General features: G+C 49.3%; 4 protein-coding genes across 7 annotated transcripts in view; 2 read left to right on the top strand and 2 right to left on the bottom strand.

Annotated features, from left to right (window-relative positions):
* Positions 1–3,858, bottom strand: part of phka2 (phosphorylase kinase, alpha 2 (liver)) — an 11,761-nt gene extending 7,903 nt beyond the window's left edge. Inside the window, 14 exon segments of the mRNA XM_062446971.1 lie at positions 136–214; positions 371–478; positions 565–660; positions 827–949; positions 1,177–1,230; positions 1,311–1,457; positions 1,556–1,654; positions 1,786–1,866; positions 1,957–2,039; positions 2,174–2,342; positions 2,494–2,541; positions 2,748–2,906; positions 3,299–3,407; positions 3,563–3,858. Coding sequence (XP_062302955.1) covers positions 136–214; positions 371–478; positions 565–660; positions 827–949; positions 1,177–1,230; positions 1,311–1,457; positions 1,556–1,654; positions 1,786–1,866; positions 1,957–2,039; positions 2,174–2,342; positions 2,494–2,541; positions 2,748–2,906; positions 3,299–3,376 — 1,324 coding nt within the window. The 5' untranslated portion in view covers positions 3,377–3,407; positions 3,563–3,858.
* A 584-nt stretch (positions 3,859–4,442) lies between these two features.
* ap1s2 (adaptor related protein complex 1 subunit sigma 2) lies at positions 4,443–8,657 on the top strand. Its single transcript, XM_062446988.1, has 5 exons — positions 4,443–4,599; positions 5,223–5,401; positions 5,569–5,677; positions 6,119–6,256; positions 7,609–8,657. The coding sequence occupies exons 2-5, from the start codon at positions 5,223–5,225 to the stop codon at positions 7,654–7,656; spliced, it is 474 nt and encodes a 157-aa protein (XP_062302972.1). The 5' UTR covers positions 4,443–4,599; the 3' UTR covers positions 7,657–8,657.
* A 156-nt stretch (positions 8,658–8,813) lies between these two features.
* On the bottom strand, positions 8,814–13,781 carry zrsr2 (zinc finger (CCCH type), RNA-binding motif and serine/arginine rich 2). Its single transcript, XM_062446547.1, has 12 exons — positions 13,539–13,781; positions 13,368–13,447; positions 13,183–13,252; positions 13,000–13,102; positions 12,591–12,677; positions 11,865–11,903; positions 11,338–11,456; positions 10,794–11,007; positions 10,407–10,462; positions 10,225–10,334; positions 9,977–10,132; positions 8,814–9,891 (listed from the first exon to the last, which is right to left on the bottom strand). The coding sequence occupies exons 1-12, from the start codon at positions 13,580–13,582 to the stop codon at positions 8,945–8,947; spliced, it is 2,025 nt and encodes a 674-aa protein (XP_062302531.1). The 5' UTR covers positions 13,583–13,781; the 3' UTR covers positions 8,814–8,944.
* Positions 13,782–13,848: 67 nt separating this feature from the next.
* rbb4l (retinoblastoma binding protein 4, like) lies at positions 13,849–19,707 on the top strand. 4 transcript variants are annotated; one of them, XM_062446544.1, is made up of 12 exons: positions 13,849–14,010; positions 14,349–14,493; positions 14,842–14,987; positions 15,836–16,009; positions 16,122–16,237; positions 17,319–17,479; positions 17,615–17,741; positions 17,950–18,027; positions 18,143–18,222; positions 18,334–18,391; positions 18,604–18,714; positions 18,896–19,707. In XM_062446544.1, exons 1-12 carry the CDS (start codon positions 13,995–13,997, stop codon positions 18,962–18,964), a joined length of 1,281 nt encoding a protein of 426 aa, XP_062302528.1. In that variant the 5' UTR covers positions 13,849–13,994; the 3' UTR covers positions 18,965–19,707. The 4 variants fall into 4 exon arrangements, with proteins under 4 accessions (XP_062302528.1, XP_062302529.1, XP_062302527.1 ...); XM_062446545.1 differs by having other exon boundaries at positions 13,850–14,010; positions 18,146–18,222; XM_062446543.1 differs by having other exon boundaries at positions 13,850–14,010; positions 15,833–16,009; positions 18,146–18,222.
* Positions 19,708–20,359: the final 652 nt, after the last annotated feature.

Genomic DNA, 20,359 nt, shown 5'->3' with positions numbered 1-20,359 from the left:
CTGACACACACACACACACACACACACACACACACACACAGAGGAGAGCTCATTCATTCCAACTTACCAAATCTCTCAGGGTTAACATTGAGAACATTGAGAACGGGGAGCCACGTTCTAACACGTACTACCAACCTTGCACCACCACGTCTGGTTTGAAGTTGGCGGAGAACCTCCTGTTGAGAGGGTCTATCTCTCCGGGAGCGAGAAACCCCTGGTAGCACACAGACACACAGGGGAGAAGGAAGACACAAGAAAAAGAGTGAGTGAGAGAGAGAGAGCGATAGAGAGAGAGAGTGACAGATAGAGACAGCGAGAGCAAGAGGAGAGAGAGAGAGAGAGAGAGAGAGTGAGTGTGTGTGGTTCCTACCTCGGACAGTAGACACCCCACTATGTACAGGCTCTGGCCCCACATGTGAGGAAGCTGGCCCTTGGCCACCCGCTCCACTGAGTGAGGGTTACTGCACTCCTCCTCCATCTGGACAAAACACACACCATCATCACCAGGACACACACCATCATCATCATCATCATCATCATCAGGAGAGGAGAGGCTTCTATGACCTTATCAGGTGGGACAGCGTAGAGCTCTGGTACCAGTCGGATACCGTTCCTCCCACGGATCAGAACCCCCTCCAGAGCCTCCCTGTACTCCTGCACCTGTACACACACACACACACACACTTAGCCTAGACGTATGTTGAAACAGCACCAGCCTGATCCCTCAAGCACACACACCAACCCTTCCTCAGGACACACACATCTACAGTACTCCCACACACACACACACACACGCACCTCTTTCCAGTCCTCCAGCACCACGCACCTGTACTTGGTCTCCAGTGAAGAGGCCATCCAGAAGCAGGTAGGTCCAGAACACGGGCCACTCACACTCAATGTTCTCAAACAGCTTCAACTCAGCCGGGTCGTAGTGGAGGCGGTTCGGGTCCTGACAGTCAGAAACACACACACTGAAGTGAATCTTCGGACTAAAATAATCTATGTTCCTTTAAGGTCTAGTCTCACATAGCACACTAACCGTATGACACAGAGTCATATGTAGGAAGTACAGAGAAGGATTAGGAAATGTATCCAGAAGGTCGAGAGGAGGAGCAGGACTTGTGCACAGGAAGTAGAAAAAGGTCAACAGGAAGTAGGAGTAGGGAGGAAATGTACCTCTCTAGGACATCTGTACCCATCTCTGATGAAGCGACAGCAGCCGTAGCGACCCTGCAGGACAGAGCGAAGGTCAGTGTGTGTATGTGTGTGCGTGCGCGTGTGTGTGCCAGGCGTACCCAGCTAGCCCTTACCTGCAGCTTGGAGATGATCTCGTTCTTGGTGATGCTGACCAGCTCAGCGTCTTCCACGGCGAAGGCAGGGAAGGAGATGATCGAAAGCAGGCCTGCGTCGATCTCCTTAGAGGTGGAGGCTCTGGGCAGCATGGAGCACAGGATAGACTGGACACACAGACACAGAGAGCATACACGCACAGCATTAGCATGACAGCCAGATCGGTCATGACAGGGTGTGTACCTTTCGAGGGTAACGTGCGCACCTGACAGTGCTCCACCTCATCAGGCAGCACGTGGATGACAGACTTGGGTCCTCCCTGAGCTCCAAACAGGTCCAGCTCATCGATGGCCTCCAGAGCAGCCTGGGTCCGGGTAACACAAGGCAGGGGAGAGGGAAGGGGGGAGAAGGGGTTCATATGGGAGACTCGGTGCCTCTGTGTCAACTTCCTGTGACCTTTATTTGACCCGCTGTGTGACCTCTGTGCTCTAGTACCTTAGCCATGCCCACGGAGCTGCCGTTTAGTTCAGGGATGCCCTGGTTGGTCTTGTCCCCTCTCTCCCACATCCCAAAGTCCTACACACACACGCACACACACACACAAAATGATGGTATTCTTTTCGGTCAACATCAGAGAGACCAGGTTTAATGAGGAGCTTCCCTTACCGCCACTTTGTACGCTGCCTCTATGTAAAACACCAGGTTCTGGATGAAAGCCACCTCATCCAGATTGGAGATGATGTGCAGACCTGGCCCAAAGCACAGGTATTAGCATGCACCCCCTCACACACATTATTGCATGCTTGCAGGCACATATTGACGGGCATACACACACACACACACATTTACAAGCGTTCTCTATCTCAGAGACACACACACACACCTGAAGCTGTCATTTGAGCCAGCACCAGCAGGTAGAGGGAGGTGGCATCCACCTGCAGATGACCCCACTGGTCGTCCCCGACCACCGTGGCACCAGTGGGAGTGTGGTATTTGGCGTGAAGGCAATCCCTGGTGCTCTGGGTCTGCTTGAACTTCTCTACCTTCACCACCTACACCCAAACAAGCGCACGCACACACACGCGTAACAAGGAACATACGCACACTTTTAAGGCCCAACATTCAAGGTAGGGTGTTTACAGCAAGCCATAATAACAGCAGCAGCTGACAATGACCATGATGATAATTAGGCGTCTTTCCTACCTGTCTCATCATACACTGTAAGAGCCCTTGCATCAGCTTGACCACACTCTGGAGAGACAACACAGTGAGTGAGTCATCAGAACACCGACCATACTCTCTCCCCTGTCCAAATACGCCCACCTGAGCCTCCTTTCGCACCCCTCGTCCCAGCTCCAGTCCCCACATCCAGCGACATTTCCTTTCCTTCACAGTCTAACAGCCCATAATACTCTGTCCTAACCCTCTACTCCAGCCCCAGGCTTCTGAAGGCTCACCTGCTCCAGCTCGTAGGCCTTGGCCTTGTCTTCATCCCTGTCTGCGTTCTTCCTGTAGGCCATGCCCAGGCCCCACACAGACAGGATGCTGTAGACATTGTCCCTCACCCAGGCATCCTTCTGCTGGGCACTGGCAGGCAGCAGGCCTGTCACCGGGTTCTACAGGATACACACACACACACACACACACACACACACACAGAAAGACAGTCACAAAAACACAGACACACACAATTACAGTGATATATCCCCCACACATACACCAAAGGCACGTTTACATAACCACTTGTTGCAGTAGAAGTGCCTAGATTCCAGCAGAGTAGATAAGACAGTTCAGCTTCAGGCATTTGACCTTCGTTCAAGCTTTGTTGTTTTTAAAGCTTATACGTGCAGAACAGGTTGTTCCTTTCATTGAAATGACCAACCCTCGTTCAAAGTGAGCAGACCAGACAATACTTCATAAACGACTCGAATATAGAAAAACGGCACACTTAGAGCTACAATTCCCTGCATTACAGCTCCGATAGCAGACTAGCCATAATATATCTTACCTGGTGACATAGTATAGTCTCTTGGACGAGCCTGGCGAACACGTCAAGCCTCACCCCCGAGTTACTGCGACTTCGCATCGTCTTAGCGGCTGGTTACCTGGGAAGCAACCTGAACAGTAGTGCACTTAAGAGTCTGTACATCTGTCACACCAGCTGCGCGTTTCAGTAACAGCAACATGGGAGTTGCATAATTCTACAATCCACTGTACACATAGTGTAGCTAGTAGCAAGCCTATCTCGATGTTTTTTTGGAACATAGCCTACCGTTTGGGAATCCATCATTTCAACTGCAATCAGCTAATGCTAGCTTGACTAGCAAGTAACATCCCTGTTTAGAGCTTCGTCCCAGCTGAGCCAAACCAGCCACTGAGCACTACCCCTGCAAATCCGGGTTCCTTGGAGGCTCGTATTGTTGTTTTGCACTTGCAGAGTGATAGCGAGATGTGATGCAAACTACCGTTGAAGGTCTTCCATTGCGGAAGTGATGCTATTACCGCGCTCTGTTGCGGTCCAATACCCATATTACCACATAACTGCCATTTAGTATGCCAGAAAACAAATAGTGACATATCTATCACAGTACGCAACACATACCAGAATGTCCTACAACATCCGGTAGCATTTTGAAGCATGCTTTTTTAGTTATTCTGATTGATAAGGGGTCAATGTAGCCGCATTTTGAAGCATGCTTTTTTAGTTATTCTGATTGATAAGGGGTCAATGTAGCCGATGCATGCTTCATTGTAACATTGCGTACTTTGGCCTATAGGGGCACTAAACGTATGAACGCTAAAAATAATGACGAATATCGTAGGCCTACACTATTCAATACACTAGTCAAACTCACTTTTTTCAACTAACGGATGACTTATTTCTCGTGTCCTACATTTTTTAATTAAGATTTGATCTAATTTAGCTATAACACCTTTTATCATCGGTGAAAGCCAGGAAATCTTTTGTTTTGCTCTGTGTATGTCCGTTTTTATGACAAAAAAACGAACAAACTTGAACTGGAATCAATTCAGAAATGTTGTGTTTCTGCCATCGCCAAGACTCCCATTGACATTCTCCCCTCGCCGTAAATAAAGGATGGAATAACGGAATTTCTCCGCCTATCAGAGTCCCTGACAGTAAACCTTTCGACCAATGGCAAAGCGACTAACTACATCATTCGTTCCCCTCACATCCACTCACACGTACACAAGTGTGCGACGAAAGGGCGAGCTGTTAAAAAAAACACTTTCTAAATTGGATATAAACAACCACTATTCTAGTGTGTGGATTCGCAGAAAATCTACAAGGTAAGATTCCCGAAGCATTGTTTGAATAGTGATAAATCGGTGAATGTCTGGCTGCAAAGAAAAGCGCCGTACGCGCTGGCGATGATGTCCCCGAGCCATTATTGAAAGTGTTTGCATCCTGTGTGTTTTTATAAGTGTTACATTCTACCTAAGATTCGATGTATTCTCACATCAAGATGAAACTGCGAAAAATATGAACACACTGCTTCCTGAGTCAGTTTCACATTATTGCCTTCAATGAATTAAACATGTTAGCGGCCGTGCAGATGTGAAGGTTGATTGTAGACTAAAGGACGGGCAATCAAACAACCGTGAAGTTTGTAACTGGAACAGGTGATTCGTATGCCAACATGCGAACTTCGTACACCAGTCATTGTTGGATTAAGAAACTGGCATTACCCCACCCACGTCCTTCTGCATCTCTGCCTGTCTCTTATTCGGTTACTCTTCCTCCCTTACTTTCTCCACACCCATCCTTTGTGAATGCGCTTCCTCCTTTTATATCACTTCTCTGGCCTTCTGTTCCTCATTTCTTCACCTCGCACATCCTCTCCCTCTCCTACATTCACCCTCTCATCCTCTCTCACATCCTCTCCCCGTCCTCCCACCGTTCCCGCTCCCAGATGCAGTTTATGCTGCTGTTCAGCCGACAGGGGAAGCTGCGTCTGCAGAAGTGGTATGTTCCTCTGTCGGACAAGGAGAGGAAGAAGATCTCCAGAGACCTGGTCCAGACAATCCTGGCCAGGAAGCCCAAGATGTGCAGCTTCCTGGAGTGGAGGGACCTAAAGATCGTCTACAAGAGGTCAGGGTTGGGGTCAGGCCCGGTTGATGCATGTACACGAGGAGGCCGATAGTCTCACTCCCGGATCTCCCCCTTTTTTCTCTCTCAGTTGGACTCGTTCTCCCCTTTCCCTCCGACCGCCTTGTCCTCCGTCTAACTCCTCCCCCTCCGCCCTCCCTGTGTTGCAGGTACGCCAGCCTTTACTTCTGCTGTGCTGTGGAGGACCAGGACAACGAGTTGATCACCCTGGAGATCATTCATAGATATGTGGAGCTGCTGGACAAGTACTTTGGCAGCGTGAGTCCTCCCATGTTTACACCTCAGTCAGTTTCTGCCCTCTGGGAAGCCTTGAATGACTGGACTTGAATGATTTTGCCTCACGCCTCATCAGTAGCCTTGCTATTGTTGCACTGTAGTTGAGATTATCAATGTTGCACTGCGCCGGGTAGCTGAGATGTGGTGACTTCGCACTGTGCCTTGTAAATACAGACCGTTTCTTGACTCAGACCGCGGAATACTGTTAGAACTGGGCACTTCTGATCCTTGATATTCATATTCTGCTGTACATTCTCTATGCACCTTTTGTATGTCGCTTTGAGTGAAATGTAAATATAATCAAAACACTTAGTATCACAGTGGGTCAGCATTTTCCTCTGTGCGACTGTTGGGGTTTATTCAAAGGATAACCTCTCACCCCTCCCCCCCCCTCTCTCCTCCCACCCAAACCCTCCTTCACAGGTGTGTGAGCTGGACATCATCTTCAACTTTGAGAAGGCCTACTTCATCCTGGATGAGTTCCTGCTCGGGGGGGAGGCCCAGGAGACCTCCAAGAAGAACGTGCTGAAGGCCATCGAGCAGGCCGACCTGCTGCAGGAGGTAGGGGGTCGGGATCTACCCCACCTAACTGCCCCTGACTAACTGCCCCAGTCCGTCTGCCCCAGTCTCTCTGCCCTAGTCTAGCTGCCCTGGTCTATCTACTCCCAGGGAAACTGCCCCAGCTCTCTCTTCTCCAAAACCCAGGAAGGAGAAGCTGGTGTTGGAAATATTTAGTTAAATCTAGGCTGGCTTGCAGGGAACACTACAGTTTAAGCCGTAGCCTTGTTTGTACAGCTAGACAGCCATTGTGCGAACTGGGTTCATACAATCCGTTTTTTCTAACTCTGTAAAGACCAGACTGTGTCACTGCCAGAGTGCTCAGTCTAGACTAGAGAAAACGGCACTCGATTGGCTGGCCGAGGCATGCTGACCTCTCATTGGCTCCCTCCACATCCAGTTTTCCACTGTCATGAGTAGCAGTGATATCATACGTACAACAGACTGGCCTAGTGTTCAGAAACAGACTGTCAGCCTATCCTCACCTCTGTATTGCTTAGAACATACACTCTAAACTCTATTGAACACTATTGTATTCAAACAGTGCTTTTCTTTCCCTTGTGCTTAACCTTGCTAGGATGCCAAAGTAAGTGTTGTCGTTGTCCCATTTGAATGCTATGCCATGTCCATGTCACGGTCGGATCGTTCTCTTAAGCCAAGAGGCCAAGAAGTTAAGAATGACTCCCGACACCCGACGCTCGCTGTGCACTTCTACATTGAGGGTATTTAGCGTGTCCGAGGATTCGTTTGTGGCGTGGCTTTGAGCTAGGGAGGAGCGTGGAAGAGTCCTTCATCTTCATCAGACACCCGCACCGTGACTGTCGGTTTCCCCCTCCTCTAAAGACTGCACTGTGGCTTAGCCTGCCTATGTACACACACTCTTTGTTCGCTACTCACTTTGACATGAGTCACATGGGACTATATGCTGACACGGTATATGCTGACACTGTTGAGTACTTGGAGCATGCCATGAAAGAAGTAAATCTGTCTCCGAAGCGCACGCTTGGATGCAAATCAAACGCACCACAGTTACTGTCAAGTCACATTATTAAGTAAACCAATGAGTTTACTGGCTCGATCTGAGGTATGGCAAAGAAACCAGTAAAATTCCGAATAGAGCAACTATAAGCCCCTTTCTTTGGGGAAACGATTGATTTACTACAGTAGTATTCTATTATTCATTCCTTCCTAGTACTATTCTCGCATAGCATTCTGAGTGTTGAGCCAAACCGTGCTTGGTGTGTTTTTGCTGCAGCAGACTACGGCTGAGGCGTGTGCTGGCCCTGTGTTCTGCCTCACCTGTTCTGCCTCGCCTGTTCTGCCTCACCTGTTCTGCCTCTGCTGTCTCTCTCTAGGAAGCCGAGGCTCCGCGAAGCGTCCTGGAGGAGATTGGACTGACATAGACCCAGGGCTAGCCTTCGTATCCATCACCCCCCCAACCCCCCTTCCCTTCTGTATCTGTGGTCTATATATGTTGCCTGTTCTCTTATTTCGCTAAGATGTTGTGCCAACAGTTTTTGTGTGTGTGTGTTTACTACCCGTACACTCTTCTCCAGCACCCTCGTTGACATTCTCTGACTCTCCATGTTGTGTTCAACAATAATGATTGTGTCTCCATGGAAACAGCAGTGCAAAAACAACGACGCCAGGCTTTGGGGTCTAGTGGGTGTGTGGATGGGTGTGTGTGTGTGTGTTGTCTGTGTGTTAAGATCGACCATGACACCATCACTAGACCCTTCTGGAAATGTCGCAGGCTGTTTCTGATCGAAATACGTAACAGAAGAATCCCATTCAAGTAGTTCTGTCTAGAGATACGAGTAATAAATACTTCTCCAGATGTTTAGTATTAAAATAGGTCCGAATTTCGTATTTTAGTGAGAAGGGATTATTAGAAATGATTACTGTTTTTGGGGACAAGAACGAGACATCATGGTTTGACCAAAGAACACTGTGAACACTGGATCAGTCAGGTCCTGAAGGGAAGAGATCTAATAGTGATGTAGTTAAAAGGGACACTGTCCTAAAAAGCATTTCAACTGTTCTATCATGCCTGTCTTTAGGTGGAACTAACATTCACAAACAAGGTGCACCTCTTAACCTGCCTAAGTTCATACCAAAATGTCCTTTTTATTGACTTGTTTACAAAACTTTGCTGGTCTGGTATTGATGGGCAGGCTGTCTGTTATCTGTATGATGGACCGAAGCTTGGATTTGTGTTGCAGTGCATACTGTTACAACTATTCTGTGTTTCAGACCAATCAAACTAGTATTCTACAGATTTCTTGTATTATCCACTGCCAACATATGTTTGTCTGCCTACTGCCTATCCGTCATCCTATCTATACCAACCCCCTGGGTCCCTCAGAACACTTCGTTATTGTGAGAATAAATGTAACAGAACAAAGTGCTTGTAGCTCCATTTGTATTTCAAAGACAAAGTGGGTGGTTTTCTTAGTTGATTTATGTACCATCAAAAGTGTAAATACCAGCTGTAATATAGTTAGATAAATCCAACATGATTCCTGCACCCTTAAAACATATCAACACTGGTATTTTTGTAAAAAAACAACAACTTTTATTTACACTCATGTACACAATTATCACATGACAACCCAGCAATTATGGATGTAACAATCCTTGTCCAATAGTGCCATACTTCCTGTCTACGGATGCTGTCAGTCCAATCAGTGATTAGATGAGCTCTACTCCACTGAGGGGAGGTACGGATGTATCTTCAGCACATGCAGAGAAGGGTGTGGTCTCGGTCTCTACAGGGGCGGGGCTAGAAGTTTTGAGGGGGGGGTTGGCTGGCTGTGGGTCTTCAAGGGGGTAGCTGATTGGCTCTGGGTCTCTAGGGGTGGGGCTAAGCACGCTGTGTGTCTCCAGAGGCGGGTCTGGTGGGTCTGGAGAGACAGCCTCTTCTCCTGCAGCTTCAGTCTCCTCAGTTCCTGTGTGATTAGTGGGTTTAGAACCCAGGTCTCCTGGAATCAGAACCACCTCCGGTGCATCTTCGTCATCCCCGGACTCCTTCCCCGAATCTCCGGACGAGTCTCCAGGCAACAGACTCTTCTTCTTCTTCTTCTTGTGTTTCTTCTTTTTACTCTTCTTGCTCTTCTTGGAGTGTTTGTGCTGGCGCGGGGTGATGATGTCATCCGGCGTCGCGTCTCCCACGATCGGTTTCTCAGGGCTCCTTGTTCCCTCCCTCCTGCTTCTCTTCTCTATGCCTAGGCTACTGCTCTCTCTACTCCTGCTCCTCCTTTCTCTGCTTCGGCTCCTCTTCTCCCTGCTCCTCCTCTCTCTCGCCCTCTCTCTGCTCCCGTTCCTATCCCTGCTCCTTCTCTCCATCCCACCCCCCCGTTCTCTCTCTCTGCTCCTGCTCCGCCTCTCACTTCCCCTCTCTCTGCTCCCGTTCCTATCCCTGCTCCTTCTCTCCATCCCACCCCCCCGTTCTCTCTCTCTGCTCCTGCTCCGCCTCTCACTTCCCCTCTCTCTGCTCCTCCCCTCCCTCCCCCTCTCTCTGCTCCTCCTCTCACTCCCTCTCTCTCTGCTCCTGCTCCTCCCCTCCCTCCCCCTCTCTCTGCTCCTCCTCTCACTTCCCCTCTCACTCGCCCTCCTATCCCCCCCCCCCCCCTCTCTCTCTGCTCCTGCTCCTCCTCTCCCTCCCCCTGTGAGATCTCTCCGACCTGGGCACGCTGCTCCTCCAGGAGTGATCCCAGTCGCGGCCTCGCCTCTCAGACCAGCGGCCGCTGAAGCCCCCGCCCCGGTCAGGAGACATGTGAAGGTCGCGGTCCGCCTCCCAGAACTCGTTGCCAGGGTTCCGGAACACGTGCAGAAAGTTACAATGTTTTCCTTTAGGACACTTCTGTCTGTCGAACAGGCCTGGGAGACACCCGTCCACAGACAGACAAACAGGTTAGGCGTATACACATGCAACTGTAGAGCCAAAACACACAAACCACTCGCCCACTCACCACATATGGCTGTCTTCCACCTAGTGACAGGACACAACTCGCACTGAAGTTGTTTGCCTGCATACCACCTCCCATTGAACAGCATGAAGGCCTCCCTGCACTGCTCCTCACTGGAGACACACACCACTGGGTTATTACAGAACCAGAGGAGGAGAGGAGGAGGAGGAGGAGAGAGCACTTACGTATCAAACTGCACGTAAACGTTTCCCCTCAGATGTGGCTCATAGTTGCAGCTCACCTGAAGAGAGGGAGGGAGTTGGGGAAGAGAGAGAGTAGAGACAATAAGAATCCAGGAAAAACCTCCTTTTATAAAAGACAAATATTCTTGAGTAGTAGTTCCAGGTGTTTAAGTTACTTCTCCTGGTTATACTCTTGTAACGCAAGGAGAAAAGATCGAAGGGAGTTAACTAGAACAGATGAAGCTGGCTAATCTAACACTCCTCAATATGCTTGCCGGTCTGTCCCAACCTGGTCACATGCATCACAGACCCAACGACGATGGCATTTCACCTGATCATCAAAATGCATGATGGGAAGCGGGCGTCCTCCATGGTTGGCGGGGTGGTTACCTTGAACTGCAGCACCTTTCCCGCCGTCCTGAACTCAGGAAGTACATCCTGGTAGAAATCCAGGAACTGCTGCTGCACTTCCTCCTCGCTGTACTCCAGACAGGCGTCCGTGTCGTAGTCATCCCGCCGGCTCTGGTCCAATCCAAACGTCACAAACATCCCCCGCACCAACAGGGTTGGGCTGGACTCTGGGTGCACGTGCTTACGGGAACATCTAGCCAATGACATGAGAGGGGGGGGGGGGGGGGGGGGGGATTGGGCGCTGGATTGAGAATCTCGAGAACATGCCTGTGCATAAAAAGTCTGATGATCAGAGGAGCTTTAGCAGAGGAAGTCTTTCCGGGGGAAACTCTCAACAGGAGTGTCAGGGCGAAAGCCCATTTAAGCCCACCTGATTCAAAATGAATGGCCGTTATCAGGCATCCACAGAGCTTGATAACATCCCATTCATCCGAATCAGGTGTGTTGGAGCAGGGAAACAATTGGAACACACAGGACAGTGGACCCCGAGGACCGGGATTGAACACGCCTGCTCTGAGCCCACCTGTCCCCGAAGCGGCACGCTCCGGTCTTGATGAAGAAGGGGCAGTTGTCTCGATCCTTCTCCGTCCCAAAGTCTGGCGGCTCCGCGTTCATCCAAGGACCCCCGTTCCCAGCAGCCAGCTGAACAGCAAGAAAACAAATCAACATCAATGGAAAAAAAAAAATATATATAAATAAATAAACACCCCCTTAAAAAAGTGGGGCCTTTATATGGTTCTGCAGCTTCCTACAATGCCCATATATGGGGATTCATTCATTGGATTCAGTCATGTGATGTGATAGCCACAGGGCCTCCAGAGATGGCGCAAGAGAGAGAGAGAGACGTCCCTCTCCCGCCAGTGCGAGTGTAGCAGCCATAGTCCCTTGCCAGCTGGTGGCATATCGTCCTACCATGTCTCGCCATCTCTCATTCACACCGTCACATCACCTCACTGGAATTTGACATTAAGTACATTTGATTCATTTGGATCCACCTGTAAATAAGCGGTGGTTAGGATTCCCCTTGTTTCTCCTACGGGTTACTCCTACCTGACTCTCAGCCTGGTCCAACATCGTCCGAACGGCCTCCTACAAATGGTGCAAACACACAGGGCTGGTGAGAAGCTGAGGGGAGGCCTAGACAGGATATCTGTCACTGCATGGTTAAGAAGACGACCATCGGCAAATGGGAGAAGAGACATCATCTGGAGCTGAACCGATACCGGCACACCCAGGGGCACAAGCACACCTGGGTCAGTCACGCGATAGCATTTGAAAGGAGTTGATGTGCATTTGATTCGCATTCCAGTCGCCACTCCCGGGACTGGTCATCATTGCAGTGGGTGACACTAATCAAGCACAATCAAGTACTTCCAGATAGTAACTGACCCAGGTCTGGTAACAAGAATCGGAGTGGCAGCGACAAAAGATACAAGGTCTTCCTGAGGGCAGCAGGTGCTTGCAGGTGAGACATTCTTTCAGTGTGTATCTTAGTTAAGGAAGTGCGGTTGATTTGATCATGTACATCTTAGTTAAGGAAGAGTTTCTGACATGAGGCAAAATCACTCTACTTACACTGTCAAGAAAACACATGAACAGCACTAACATTTGACATAATAATGATGTGTGCATACCCGTGTATAATAATGAAGCATATCAAAATGTATGATGTATTGATTGGCTGTTCACCAATGTGCATAGGCATCCGGAACGCTTCATTGATCTTAGAGGAGGATATGTCTGTTTTTCTTTTTAGCGTCCTGGAATACGTTTCACCTCTCTGTCTTGTTTCTGCTGCTGTTTCTGCTCCTTCTCCTCCTGCTCCTTCCTCTGCTCTGCCTCCCATTCCTCCTTGATTCTCCTCTGCAGGAAGACGCGCACACACGGACACAGGATTGATGGACGTTCACTTTGACCAGTGTTGCAACTGTACACGTGCGTCACGTGACGCACCTGTGTACACGTGCGTCACTATCACATTCATTTTGATGAACAAAAGTTGATAAGGGCTTGAAACGTCAGTAAATTGATTAGCATTGCCTTTACGTGTGGCAACTTAGTTATAGGGGTTTCAAACAATAGTGTACAAAAGCAGCGAATGGTGTGTCTTTAAGTGAATGGGGAACCACCGGTACAGCTACACAGGGGTCAAGGGAGGGATGTGAATTAGGATGCTGTCAAGTACCTCCTCTTCCTCTTGTTTCTTCCTCACTGTGTCTTCTCTCTCCATCTGCAGTCTGAACTCCTGCTGGGCGAGCAGCTCTCTCTCCAGCCACTCCCGATGCTGCCTGTGAACACACACACACACACATTACAGACCAGGAGTTACTTCAATATTTATATATAGGGAGTTAAAACATACATGTACCTTTCTGTATCAGTCTCTCTGTCGTTATCCTCTTCCTCTTCCTCTGGTGCATGGTCTCCATCGCCTTGGCCTTAGGTGAGAGGTATCAGATCATTCGGCTGGAATCTAAAGTTGATCAACAACTACTAACCATGAATATGGTTTACCATGTAAACAACACACAGGGTGAAATTCTGTAACGTTACCAGAGAGCCTAGCTTCAGCCAGCGCCTGGCGTTTTCGACTTCTTCTTTCTTTCTTCAAGAGCGCCTTGCGTTGTTTTTGGCTGAAGGGAAGACATCATAGACGGCCTTTCACTTGTCAAGTCAATTCGTGTCTTCGATCAATAACATTGTACAACAACCACATTGACTCACCTCATCATAGGTGCAGACACCGCGGTGTTCATGGGGGCTGCCATTTTAGCTAGCTAGATAAAAGACTACAATAAACCTCCGATTCTAAGAATTATTTATGGCACATCTTCTTTCTCCAAATCGATGCGGCGATTTTTATACCGCCGCACTGGCTAAAATGTGTCCGTCCAAAACATAAACAATAAATACTGGTTTGATCATCAGTTTAATTGTACATAACTACTTAGCTTAAACATACAGCTCTAATGCTACTCCTGCAGTGTTATGACGCATGCGTTGTCGCTCCTGGATGCGCGCAGAAAAAGAAAGAGGGAAACGAGTGTGTTTGCCATCCATGCAATCAGCTACTAGCCACAGACTATTGTGAATATTATCGTAGAATAGTTCGTTTCTTTGCTTTCGGGCATTGTAAGGTAAGGGTGAAACACACTTGAAGTCGCCCCCCGAAGCCTGAACATGGCGGATAAAGAAGGTACCCATCATGCGGTTTTTTGGGTCCAGTTTTCATGCATGCTTTGTGTGCGCACCCGGTTAGCTAGTTAGCTAGCTTAGCTGCTAGCGTAGCGTGTTAGCATACCAGACAGGCCAGCGCTTCCCGCTCCAGCAAATCGTGCGAAGCCTATTCGCTAGCTAGCTTGACTCTTGTGCTAACCAGTAATGGGTAGCTGGGAGGCCAACTGGAGGGTTATTCACGAAATGTAACCATAGATCGTATTTATTAGCCAGCCAATGTCGATTCTCTATGATAAAGAGCAAAATATCTGCTTTAGCGAATTTGCTATTTGACAACAAAGGCCCCCCACTTCACAGTGTACGACGATGCGGTGGAGGAACGGGTCATCAACGAGGAGTACAAGATCTGGAAGAAGAATACTCCTTTCCTCTACGACCTGGTCATGACACACGCACTGGAATGGCCCAGTCTCACGGTGCAGTGGCTACCAGACGTCAACCGGTATGTTCTTCTTCCTCCATCATCATCCCCATCATCAACATGTAGTAGTGTTTCTGGACTCTTTATGTGCAAGAAGCTTCTTGTATTGCGACTGCATGAAAAATGACCCTGTTGAGGTGGGAAGTGTATGTTGTGTATATATTGAGAAATCTTAAAAAATAAAACATAAAAACGACCTTGTAGTCAGTAGCATAGTCGTAAATAAAGAAGTTACAAAGGGTATGTTTTTAGATTGGCGCGGTGAAGTCACTGTGCTGTGAAAATGTTAGTGTCTCAGTGAAAAAGCAGGTCGTTTGTTTTCATTTGGAGCTGCTGTGTTGTGATGTCTTAACTTGCGGTTCTACTCAGGCCTGAGGGGAAGGACTATGCGGTCCACAGGCTGGTTCTGGGCACACACACATCGGACGAACAGAACCACTTGGTCATCGCCAGCGTGCAGGTGCCCAACGACGACGCCCAGTTTGACGCCTCCCACTACGACAGCGAGAAAGGAGGTGAGAAGAGGCGGCCCGGGAGGAGGGTGTGTCTCGTCTGGGTCAGAGTGGCCTGCTTTCCTCGTCTCCCCTCCATCCTAAGCACTGGCTTAGAGAACCAGGGCTGAGTCTCAAAAGGCTTCTCCTCCTCTCTTCTGTTCTGCCTCTCAGACCTCATTAGAGGGTTCAGAGGAAAGAGACTTCTCCTCCAATAACGTTTTAAGAAACAAACGAAATAAATGTAAATGTCGTGTAAATGTATGATTGAACATATACGTGGAGTAGGAAAGAGGCCACGGGAGACTGTTGAGATGCGCCCAATAAAAAGGAAAGTCATTTTTAGTGATGTCCAGATGCTGACCTCTGTCTTTTGTCTTTTCTATCTTTCCAGCAGGTACGTTGAAAGGGTGGTGGTCTGGCTCTTGCAGACTGGATCAGCCGTAGACCAAATGTCTGTAGGTGTGGGTTGGTGGACTTGCTTCCTGTAGGAGGACTGTGCAGACCTTAATTTGGTGACTGTGGTAGGGTTTGCCTTTGGGTACATTCAAATGACGATCTCCAGTAAAAAAAAAAAAAGTCTTGTACCTCGATCGAAAGAGTTCTGATGCCGTAGTGTATGTGGATGTAGTTAGAAGCGGGATCTTTTTAGCGAACATAGCAATTTTGGCTTGAGTTTGAAAGGATTCAAAGCCCCTCCCTTCAAAGCCACCCCCCTCAAAATACACAAACTATCTGACTACTGCCAGGAGGTAGACAGACAGACAGACAAGTAGTCCGTCCAATCATTGCATTCGGGCCGAACACCGTCCAATCACTAAGTCGTTTAGCCCCTAAAAGTCAACCCTAGCTGATCAGAGTCTCTGTCCCAGAGTTTGGAGGCTTCGGCTCGGTGAGCGGGAAGATAGAGATCGAGATCAAGATCAACCACGAGGGCGAGGTGAACCGGGCCCGCTACATGCCCCAGAACCCCTGCATCATCGCCACCAAGACCCCCACCTCGGACGTGCTGGTGTTTGACTACACCAAGCACCCCTCCAAACCTGGTGGGTCTCTCCGCCAAGGCACACAAACACAGCAGTTCACACAAACGCACCAGCCAAACCGATCAAATGGGTTGGTTTGACCTGTGTGTGTGTGTGTGTCTCTCTCTCTCAGACCCCAGTGGAGAGTGCAGCCCAGACCTGAGGCTTCGAGGCCACCAGAAGGAAGGCTACGGCCTCTCCTGGAACCCTAACCTCAGTGGCAACCTGCTCAGCGCCTCTGACGACCATGTGAGTCTTTAGCCCAGCCTGCAACACTGTCCCATCTCCTCTATACTAACACTGTCCTACCCTCATCCATACCAACACTAACACTACCCTGCCTGTCTTTACTAACACTGTCCTACCCTCATCTATACCAACACTAACACTACCCTGCCTGTCTCTACTAACACTGTCCTACCCTCACCTATACCAACACTAACACTACCCTGCCTGTCTCTACTAACACTGTCCTACCCTCATCTATACCAACACTAACACTACCCTGCCTGTCTCTACTAACACTGTCCTACCCTCATCTATACCAACACTAACACTACCCTGCCTGTCTCTACTAACACTGTCCTACCCTCATCTATACCAACACTAACACTACCCTGCCTGCCTCTATACTAACACTGTCCTACCCTCACCTATACCAACACTAACACTACCCTGCCTGTCTCTACTAACACTGTCCTACCCTCATCTATACCAACACTAACACTACCCTGCCTGCCTCTATACTAACACTGTCCTACCCTCATCTATACCAACACTAACACTACCCTGCCTGTCTCTACTAACACTGTCCTACCCTCATCTATACCAACACTAACACTACCCTGCCTGCCTCTATACTAACACTGTCCTACCCTCATCTATACCAACACTAACACTACCCTGCCTGTCTCTACTAACACTGTCCTACCCTCATCTATACTAACACTACCCTGCCTGCCTCTATACTAACACTACCCTGCCCTCCTTTATACTAACACTACCCTGCCCTCCTTTATACTAACACTACCCTGCCCGCCTCTATACTAACACTACCCTCCTCTATACTAACACTACCCTGCCCTCCTTTATACTAACACTACCCTGCCCTCCTCTATACTAACACTACCCTCCTCTATACTAACACTACCCTGCCCTCCTCTATACTAACACTACCCTCCTCTATACTAACACTACCCTGCCCTCCTCTATACTAACACTACCCTCCTCTATACTAACACTACCCTGCCCTCCTCAACACCATACCCTCTAAGAAGAGCAATGAATGAATGGACTCCAGAGCATTTACACGTGTGTGTCCCTCCTCCAGACCATCTGTCTGTGGGACATCGGGGCGGGGCCCAAGGAGGGCAAGATCGTGGACGCCAAGACCATCTTCACGGGCCACACGGCTGTGGTGGAGGACGTGTCCTGGCACCTGCTGCACGAGTCCCTGTTTGGCTCGGTGGCCGACGACCAGAAGCTCATGATGTGAGTCGCGTTAGCCACCCGAGCTGCGGCCTCGATGGCACCGTTCCCCGAAGTTGATTGTCCTCAGCTAGATTTCAGTGTGAACTCTCCCTCCCCTCAACCTCTTATCACCACCCACTGTCACCCTTCCCTCAGTTGGGACACCCGCTCTAACAACACCTCCAAGCCCAGCCACGCAGTGGATGCCCATACCGCAGAGGTCAACTGCCTGTCCTTCAACCCCTACAGCGAGTTCATCCTGGCCACTGGCTCGGCCGACAAGGTACACGCGCTTTCCCTCTCTCCTCCCTCTGGAAGACTGCTTACCTCCAGTGTCCGCTCCCCCTTCGCTAGACCTGCTGCCGTGTGTCTGTGTCGTTGGGAGCTTCTCTTCTCCACACAGAACACGCCTCCACACGGACGTGCCGTAGTAACAGCCTGTCTCTCCTCTCGTCCTACTTCCCTCCTCCCCTCTGTCATCCCGCTGTCAGACCGTGGCTCTGTGGGATCTGAGGAACCTCAAACTGAAGCTCCACTCCTTCGAGTCCCACAAGGACGAGATCTTCCAGGTAATACTCACAGAACAGTAAACCCGCGTCTCACATTAGACGTGTTGTTGCTGTGTGTGTGTGTGATGGAGGTCTGGAGTTTATTGCACTGACAGTGATTTACTGACCTTTAATGCAGGTGCAATGGTCGCCTCACAACGAGACCATTCTGGCCTCCAGTGGTACCGACCGCAGACTCAACGTGTGGGACCTCAGGTACACATCCACTCCTCGCAGCCCTGCCGACTGCCTCCTACCATCTCAAACTGCAGTCCCTTAAAGTGTGTGTGTGTGTGTGTGTGTGTGTGTGTCTCTCTCTTTTTACAGTAAAATCGGAGAGGAGCAATCTGCTGAGGATGCAGAGGACGGACCGCCAGAACTTCTGGTGAGTGAATTAAAACCCCAGACCTTCACACTGTGCTAGACCCAGTCCTAGACCTTCACACAGAGCTAGACCCAGTCCTAGACCTTCACACGGTGCTAGACCTAGTCCTAGACCAACCACTAACCTTCATAAACGGTGGAACCAGAATAAGTGTAACAACCACAAACTTGTGTGACCTTTGGGCTCACCCCACCTGCGTATCCCTCCACCAGTTCATCCACGGAGGCCACACGGCCAAGATCTCCGACTTCTCCTGGAACCCCAACGAGCCCTGGGTCATCTGCTCCGTCTCCGAGGACAACATCATGCAGGTTTGGCAGATGGTAAGCGGCCCTGTTGCATCCTGGAAAAAGGGGAATGCTGACGTCACCGTTCTGTGCAGAGGAAGATGCGTTGGCCCACGTCAGAGTCCAAGTCGATCATAGGAAGCCATGTTCCGACTGCTCTCAGCTTCCTTTTCACTCCATATTACCCCCCCCCCCCCCCTTCTCTGTCTCCATACAGGCTGAGAACATCTACAACGATGAAGAGCCAGACACCCCTGCTTCAGAGCTGGAGGGACAGGGCTCGTAACCCTCCACTCCCCCCACCACCACCACCACTCAAGCCCTTGGTCCTGGGCACAACCCCCTCGCCCCCTCCCCAGTGCATCTCTTCACCTGAACAGAGGAAGAACCTGTGTAGGAACGCCCCCCCCCCAGGACCTGGCGTGGATCGGATGGATGGCTCAAAAGGTTCAGCCAACCGAAGCTTCTGCCATCCAGCTCACCTGTATTCTTCTCTGATCTACAAGTGTCAAGGGTCAAAGAGGACACTGGTCGACACAAATTCCCCTAGTGTGTCTGTTAAATGAAATATAGTTTGGACCTTTTTTAGATCTGCATCAGGTTGACTGTCATTCCCCCTTCTGTACAGTATGCCCCCATGGTTAGCCACCGTCGTTACCTGACATTGAAGATCATTTCGTTTTTTTTTTTTTTATACCAATGAGGTTCTCTGATGAAGTCGGCCCTAATGAGCAGGTGCACTTGAAGCTCAACATCTGAACAGGTCTGTAGTAAGAGGGTTGTCCTAATCCGAGTAGACAATCTCATAAGTGGATCCTCCTGTCTCCTTCAACCGATGCACTTGTGTAACACAGGGGCGCCCCTTCACCCTGCTCAAAGTGGTCAAACTATGATCCAATCGGCCCGTGTGTCTGGTGTTGTAACCGCGGCAACTCTGCAACATTCTCATCCTTCTTGGATTCCTTTGTTTTGTGTATGAACGTGACCCAACGTGTACTTGCAATAAAGCATTTTTGTAACTTTTACAAACACACAATTTTCCATTTCTTATACTCACACAGTCAGTCTTTGCAAGAATTCAAGCAGGACGCCAGCTTTTGAAATTTCACTTTAAATTTACAAAATGTATTTTTTATTGAAAATCGAGATGCAGCTTTAAGAACATTTGACAATCTCAGAATAAGGGGAATGTTGGGCTTCTTTGTAAAAAATAAATCTCTGAAGTGTTCCAGGGCCTGGTTCCTCCTTCACAGAAGCCCTCACCTGCAGAGGTAGATATCTAACGTCACCTGAGTCCAACTGTGGCAGAGCCAAAGAAACAGGAACACACACACACAACCCAGAGTAGCAACATGTCCTCTCACACACACACACACACACACACAGGATGGCGTGAAACCATGGCCATGGGATAACCTGCTTAATTGACCCCATCCCAGTCGATCATCATTGGGATTACCCTGTTAAGGTAGGAATGGACCAGGTTGAAACTAAACAGTGCTGTTGATATACAAGTGAGGATGCCACCTTCAATATCTCAACAGTTTTGGACCCTGGACCACTAAGTTCACAATGTTGCATACTGACCACTCGTTGCAGGCTGGGGTAGGGGGGGGCTGCCATTTCCTGCTGAACCACCACCGCACCATAACAAACCACCGCTCAATGTTTTTGTCAGTTG

This window comes from Osmerus eperlanus, chromosome 21 (genome assembly GCF_963692335.1).
Source record: "Osmerus eperlanus chromosome 21, fOsmEpe2.1, whole genome shotgun sequence".
NCBI classification, from domain to species: Eukaryota; Metazoa; Chordata; class Actinopteri; order Osmeriformes; family Osmeridae; genus Osmerus; species Osmerus eperlanus.
Note: the sequence above shows the minus strand (reverse complement) of the source record. Positions and strands in the feature narration are given on the sequence as shown.